The sequence below is a fragment of the Orbicella franksi genome, chromosome 12 (genome assembly GCF_964199315.1).
Source record: "Orbicella franksi chromosome 12, jaOrbFran1.1, whole genome shotgun sequence".
Taxonomy (NCBI): Eukaryota; Metazoa; Cnidaria; class Anthozoa; order Scleractinia; family Merulinidae; genus Orbicella; species Orbicella franksi.
In genome coordinates this window covers 2,865,234-2,873,025 of record NC_138156.1, presented here as the reverse complement: position 1 = coordinate 2,873,025, position 7,792 = coordinate 2,865,234, and the positions used below count along the sequence as shown (strand labels likewise).

The following is a 7,792-nucleotide window of genomic DNA, read 5'->3' as shown; positions in this document are numbered from 1 at the left end:
GGGGGGGATGCCACGCAACGCCCCCTCCCCCCCCCCCCGCAAAAAAAAGGCCGCGGAGGAGACTACGTTCCCCACCCCTGCTACTTGCACACATACAAGGCCCCTGTCCCCATCCAACAACCTATCCAACTAGAAAAATTGGGAGACTGGGTTCTAATGTAATCTCTGTAATGGCGGCTTGTAAAGGTAAGATATAGAGAGGTTAGAAAAACGCTTTTCTCATGTCAAGCTAATCTAAACGATACAGGGTCACCTCTTTTCATTTCAGGAAATGAAGAAAAAAATAGTGTCTGTGTTTTTTATACGATACAGAATGACGAGGCTCTTTCAGTATACAGGGTTCCTGTATTCTGCCATTGCTTTTTCTATCGTGATTCACTGTTGTGAACTATCAGCGAAGAACGATAGTCTTTGGCGAGGGTTATTGAATAAGGTTACATTGATGAAATGTTTTGAACCTTTTGCTAGATTGTAGAATACCGCTCACTGAATTTGAATGGTGGCCCGGTGTTGTAAAATCGCTCAAAAATCGCTAATGATTTGTCCTGAGAACAAGAGATCTAAGTAATTTGATTAGAAATTATAAAAGGTCTCTGAGTTCAATACATTCTTCCTGGGAATTAAGTTTGGGCTTACAACGTTCGGATATAAAACGCCTTGAATAATCGCAAGTTGACGGGGCCGACCTCGTCAATTGACAATTCACAACACAGGCGATCCAAGCTCTCGATGTTATCCTTTTTTTTTTCACTTTTATGCGACCGTTCAGCCTAACGTGACATATGGTATATACTATTACATTACGACCGAATTTGACTACGCGAAGCGTGACTCTGGCCTTGCAGCATATGGAGGTGTTGTGTTACAACGGTTTGAATTTATAAAAGTTTGTATAAGAATGCAACGGCTTTGCTTGAAAAGTCAATTATTCTTATATTTTATGAATAAAATCTACTTACCCTGTTGCTGTGTTGTATTCTTTGTTGTTTGCCATCTCCTCAGGCCGATCTAACGCGATTTCGGCCAGAGGAGCTGGCAAACAACAGGTTTACCCCAAGAAAGTGTTCCATAAGTATTTTATACCATGCCATAGACAATGTAGTGGCTAACATAATCAGTGCAGTGCACAATGGAAAGGTTGTAGAAATATGGTTGAGAGTACAATGATTAACAATTAAGAAATATAATACCACTTGATATCTTATATCTGACTGGGTTTTAATTGTGTTAGAATGCAGCAGTATTGCAGCATCTCAGCATCTCAAACCTCTCACATTAAGATGTATATATCTATGTTTTGATAATTTTTTTCAGGCAAATGCAAACATTGTGGCCGGCTCTTTAACCACTTATCAGCTTACAAAGAGCATGAATGAACTCATACAGGAATGAAGTTGTACACATGCAAGCATTGTGATAAGTGTTTTAGCAAGTTATCATCTTGCAACCAACATGAACGAATTCACACAGGAGAGAAGCCATATACATGCAAGCATTGTGATAAGTGTTTTAGCAAGTCATCAGCTCGCACACAACATGAAAGAACTCACACAGGAGAGAAGCCGTATACGTGCAAGCACTGTAAAAAGTGCTTTAACACCTCATCAGCTTGCAGGAAACACGAACGAACTCACACAGGAGTTAAACCGTACACATGTAAGCATTGTGATAAGTGCTTTAGCCAGCTATCACATTGCAAGGAACATGAACGAACTCACACAGGAGTGAAGCCTTACAGATGCAAGAATTGTAAAAAGTGCTTTAGCTTCTCATCAGCTTGCAAGCAACATGAACGAACTCACACAGGAGAAAAACTGTATGCATGCCAGCATTGTAAAAAGTGCTTTACTTTCTTATCAAATTGGAAAGAACATGAACGAACTCACACAGGAGAGAGGCCGTATACATGCAAACATTGTAAAAGGTGCTTTAGCCAGTCATCACATTGCAAGGAACATGAACGAATTCACACAGGAGAGAAGCCGTATACATGCAAGCACTGTAAAAAATGCTTTAGGCGCTCATCATATTGCAAGCAACATGAGGAGAAGCACGTAAGAGACAGCTCTTTGAAATAAAAGCAACGTGATCATTGCGTTAAGTAAGAAGACACCTTCAGAATATTAAGGATTTGTGGAGAGTTTGTTTTCAGGGCTTTAAAGGTGTGAAATTACTTTCCAGCTAAAATAAACAGAACTGAATGATGTTTACTAAAACTTTTTGTTTCTAAATGGAGCTGAAGGTTCAAAGATATCTGGAATTTGAGTATGTTAAATACCTCATCGTTCCTTCTTTGGTACAATTTGGCTACATACCAGGCTCGATTTAGTCTTGCCATGGGTATTTTGGTTTGTCTACGTCCCGCATAAATGTGAACTATTACATGGCTCGACCAAACTCGCCGGCCATCAAAGCGTACCAAAAAGGGATGATGACACACCATACAGATCTTAAAATGTAAATCAAGCTGAGCGAATTATTTAAGTATTAAATATTTAATTCGGGACATGGGGAACTGTTCGTAATAGAGAGGTGTCCGAGAGAGAGGTATCCTTAAGGAGAAATTCGACTGCAAGCGATAGGTAAACTAATAAAGGACTTAGTGTTGGTTACCATGTCTCTATATTCCTCCTGGCTCCTTTGCTCTCAAGATGGCAAAGAAGCCAAATAGTAATAAGAGCAAATACCAAATAATAGATTAGGGACATGTAACCATGACGTTCAGCGGGGTCATGTGGCATGGACAAAATAATGTGTGCAAACAAACAAATGTTGAGGGGTTAAGTCTCAGGAATATGTTGCTGGGACAAGTCTTCTCCTTTTCCAATGTATCCTTTTTGTTTCGTGCAACACAAATTTCAGGGAAAATTTGTTCCTGCGACATGTCATGGCCTACAACAGTGTTAAAATTAAGTGGGGCTATATTTCGGCCAGCAAGCTCGTAACCGAGCGTGCAACTACTTTTCCCCTGTCCATTTCACTGCAAACCAAGGCCATCACGGGTTAGTTTAGATTCCCTGGGACTGGGAAATATCGTCCAAGTTCATGGAAATCAAGCCAAAGTTGGTCAAAATCAAGGTGCGCGTAAGCCGGTCTCGACTACTTTTTCAGTGTTAAAATTAATTGGGGCTATATTTCGGCCAGCATGCTCGAGACCGAGCGTGCAATTATTTTTCCCCTGTCGATTTCACTTAAAACCAAGGTCATCACGACTTAGTTTAGAGTCCCTGGGACTGGGAAATGTCGTCCAAGTTCTTGGAAATCAAGCCTAAGCACACATGTAACTCGAAAAGACCTTGTCCTTCAGTGAAATCGACTAGCCAAAAATAATGGAAAGCTTGGTTACGTGCATTGCGGCCGAAATATAGCTTACTGAGACACTGGAAAAAAGCAGAGACCGGGCTGCGTAAACTTTGATTTTGTCTTTTCTAGTCATGATTTCCAAGAGCTTAGAGGATATTTTCGAGTGCCAGGGACTTGAAACGAACCCGAGAAGACCTTGTACCTCAGTGAAATCGACAGGCCAAAAATAAGCGAAAGCTTGGTTATGCGCATTATGGCCGAATTATAGCTCACTCAGACACCGGAAAAAAGCAGAGACCGGGCTGCGCAAACTTTGATTTTGACCTACGTAACCTTGATTTCCAAGAGCGTGGACGATATTTCCGACTCTTAGGGACTTGAAACTAACTCGAAAAGACCTTGTCCTTCAGTGAAATCGACAAACCAAAAATATTCGAAAGCTTGGTTATGTGCCTGCTGGCCGAAATATAGCCTCCGTTAAACTTAGTCAGACACTGGAAACAACCGGCATAGACTGGGCTCCGCAAACTTTGATTTTCACCTACGTAGCCTTTATTTCCAGGAGCTTGGACGATATTTCCGAGTCCCAGGGACTTGAAACTAACTCGAGAACACCTTGTCCTTCAGTGAAATCGACAAGCCAAAAGTAATCGAAAGCTTGGTTAAGTGCATGCTGGCCGAAATATAGCCCCTGTTAAGCTTACTCAGACACTGGAAAGAAGCAGAGAGCAAGCTGCGCAAACGTTGATTTCCACCCACTTAGGCTTGATTTCCAAGAGCTTGGACGATATTGCCGAGTCCCAGGGGCTTGGAACTAACTCGAAAAGACCTTGTCCTTCAGTGAAATCGACAAACCAAAAATAATCGACTGCTCGGTTATGTGCACTGTGGCCGAAATATAGCTTACTCAGACACTGGAAAAAAGCAGAGACCGAGCAGTGCGCAAACTTTGATTTTCACCTACCTAATTGTAGGCTTGATTTCCAAGAGCTTGGACGATATTTCCGAGCCCCAGTGATTTAATTGACGCCAACTCGAGAAGACCTTGTCCTTCAGTGAAATCGACAGGCCAAAAATAATCGAAAGCTTGGTTATGTGCATTGTGGCCGAAATGTAGCTTACTCAGACATTGGAAAAAAGCAGAGACCGGGCTGCCCAAACTTTGATTTTGATCTACTTAGACTAGTTTTCCAAGAGCTTGGACGATATTTCCGAGTCTTTTTCATAGAGTCTACCTACCAAAGCAAGCATGGTATCTTGAATAAAGTCATTAGTCAGGCTAACAGGTTTAGTGTGAGGATACAAGGCATCTTCAGTGAGATCTAGGCAGAACTAAGCAGCCTTGAAGAGTTTCTTTTCATTTGTACTGTTATCATTGATACTGCCAGCGTAATAAACACACTTAGCCTTTTTCCTTCTAGTTGGTAGTCCCATTGTGGGGAGATACACGTGTCTGTTTAAGGTAGTCCATCAGCTGAGACGATTTTAATACACATCTCGGGGGAACAAACGAAACTGATTTTACGTTAATCTTTGACTATTCAGGATAATAAAAAGGTATGATGGCAATTCTGGAACGGCAGGCTTTCATCCTAAAAATCGCGTTTGAAATGTGCTTCCTCAACTTAACCAATAACCGCCATTTTGTTTTTTAGGAGATTTGCTTGTATAGTATATAGGTTCGTAAAATTATACCCAAAGCAGGTTAAAACATCAATGAAAGATGTATTTAAGGGAACCCATATGTACATTTCGTGTTCTTGTCGTTATTGGAACAATAACAGTATTATGACGTCATGACGTCATTTTCTCAGAGTGTATGCAAAATTTATAGTTTTCTTTACTTTTCCTGTCTACAGGCGGCATGACCTTTCAATAAAACTTTTTTACTCCATTGTCTATTTATTTTAACTTACAATTGACGTTTTAAAACTCAATACTTAAAAGTTCTTTCGTTTGTTTGATTACTTTATGAGTCGTCTTGGTTCTAGACTGTGCAAATTAGCATCCTTATGTTTCAGACGGACAGGATTAGAATTGGAAAGAAAGGGGAAACTGAAGTCACCGTAGTATTTAGAGGCGAACACAAACAAACAAAACATTATACACGTTTGGAAAACATTTACTGGCCGACTTACTTGTGATTAATGTGGTCAATCGTCAGCATCTTCGTCATCACTTCCATCTGGATTTTCATTCTCAAGAACGTTTTCTGACACCATGTTCTCACATTGCAAAATACACATGTCAGTGCATTTGAGTCCAGCTTTCAAACAACAGCATGTTTCCACAGAGCAAACTCTTTTGCACGTGCAAGACAATAGTTCAAGGACTTCTTCTGGAGCAGGCTTAGTTCCAAGCCAGACAAATTCCACTAGCTTCGATGTACTGCATACTTTCCAGCCGTGCCCGTGAGGAGAGGGAACTCTGGATGCGAAATCACAGCTCTTCTCCAGATAGCTGCTTAATAATTGGCACGCTTCATGTGAAGAGGCAGCGACGTCCTACATGGTGGCATTGCTTCTGTATCTACTTTTCCTCCCTTTGCACAGTACAGCTCATAGCGTAACAGATCCATATTCTGGCCTTTCTTTCCATACAGTTGACATACTAGTGCTTCAGCAGCATTAAATGTTGCATCGGATACACTCCACGTCTCTCCTATTTCCACCATTGCTTCCACATAAAATTCATTCTTGAGAAGTAGTTGAATTGTCTTCCACTTTCCCTTTCCAGAAAATGAGGATACCGTGACACATCCTGTCAATGCATATACTCCGATGAGTGCTTTCGAGAAGTTTTGTTCACTTATGCTCGGATTTAAAAGTCTGCATACGAGCCAAGTGGCCCATCAAGCCGAAGCTTATCCCGGTTTCTGTAACATCAAGCGACTAGGAGTATTTCTACTCCCCCCTGGATTGGATGCTATTCCATCGCAGGGTTACCCCCAGCATTAAGTTCGTCGGTACCCATTTATACACCTGGGTGGAGAGAGGCACTGTGAGAGTAAAGTGTCTTGCCCAAGAACACAACACAATGTCCCCGGCCAGGGCTCGAACCCGGACCGCTCGATCCGGAAACGAGCGCACTAACCATGAGGCCACCGCGCCTTCCACAACTTACCGGACTTAGCTGCTTGAAAAGACTCTCTGCCACAATGGACAGTTCAATTATTGTAGTCTTCGTGCTTCTGCCTTTCTTTATGTAATACTTTCCAAGGGCTTGATTATGGCTAAGAAGCAGGATTTGGAGATCTGTATCATCAGCTTCCTCGTGATTGCACTTGAATTCAGGAACCGGCTCAGACGTGATGGAGTCTAACTTCCAGTATTCATCCTGAATAGTAACATACAATGTTCTGTCACCAAGCTTGCTCCTGAACTCTTTCTTCTTCCACTGAGACACAAGCAACTTCACAATCTCAACCTTGTTTGAGGCAATACTCAACAGTTTGGTCCATGACTTATAACCATGACCAGGCAGAATGTTCTTGTACTTGATTCCTCTCCACATTCTTAATAGATTGTTCTTGATATACATTGAATACAACATCTATCCTTTTGCTACAGTTGCTTGTTACTCTATCGAATAATCTGTCTGGGACAACGGGAAAACTGGCTCCAACTGGAGGCTTGAACTTCTGCAGGATGGCCATCCCATCAAATATGCTAGTTGCATTTTCAGGATATCTTTCTGTCACCTCAATACGCCTTTCGAGTTGCTGTGAATTCTTTGACTTGTTTGCCTTCCGAGACAGACCATAGGGATCTGCAAGGGACCAGGGAAGAGGTCCAAGAGGAAACGTTAACACTGTTTTCATGTCGATTTTCCGGAACTGCCCAGGCTGAGCCATTCGCGCAAACAAAGCTTGATCCATTTGTAGGGGAAGCACAAGATCCTTGATGCGAATCTCTGCGATAGTCTTGAGATCTTTGAATGAACTCAGCTTCATTTTTCTTAAAGGATCCAGGAAATTTGCTGTTGGCAAAGGTGAGAATCGACTGATTACAAAGTCATTCAATACCTTTTAGCCTCGCCCTCTGGCTTGAAGCAAATCATTGCGTACTTCCGTAGTCGCTGTCACACCTGTGGACAGAGTTGTAGGATCGGACTCTTTTGCCCAGGGGTTACTAAATACTCTCTAGGAGATCAACTACCTTCCCCGCAGCTTCCAAATCTGTCTTGATCCGTGCAGGAGCCAGTTCCTTGTGACCGTATGCCTTGTCAGCTGTCACTGATAAATGTAAACGTTTTGTAAGTTAGCCATTACATTGCCACTGCAAGTCATATAGTTTATACCATCTCTATGATTTCTGTTAAGGGCACATCAATGCAAGTGTATTTTGTTCCTCTCGTCCAGTTTTGGGCAATTTACATGTGGGATTGACAGTAATGGCTATCAAGGCATTTGGAGGGGGAGGGGGCTTTTTTCTTGTATTGCCGAAAAGGAAATTGACTAACCGTTGTTAGCGCGAATTTGTCATTCCGA

At 41.9% G+C, this 7,792-nt stretch overlaps 1 protein-coding gene across 1 annotated transcript; it reads left to right on the top strand.

Moving 5' to 3' along the window:
• Positions 1-174: 174 nt before the first annotated feature.
• Positions 175-2,612, top strand: LOC145463791 (uncharacterized). The gene is made up of 2 exons (XM_081447587.1): positions 175-186; positions 1,315-2,612. Exon 2 carries the CDS (start codon positions 1,389-1,391, stop codon positions 2,076-2,078), a length of 690 nt encoding a protein of 229 aa, XP_081303713.1. The 5' UTR covers positions 175-186; positions 1,315-1,388; the 3' UTR covers positions 2,079-2,612.
• The last annotated feature ends 5,180 nt before the right edge of the window (positions 2,613-7,792 follow it).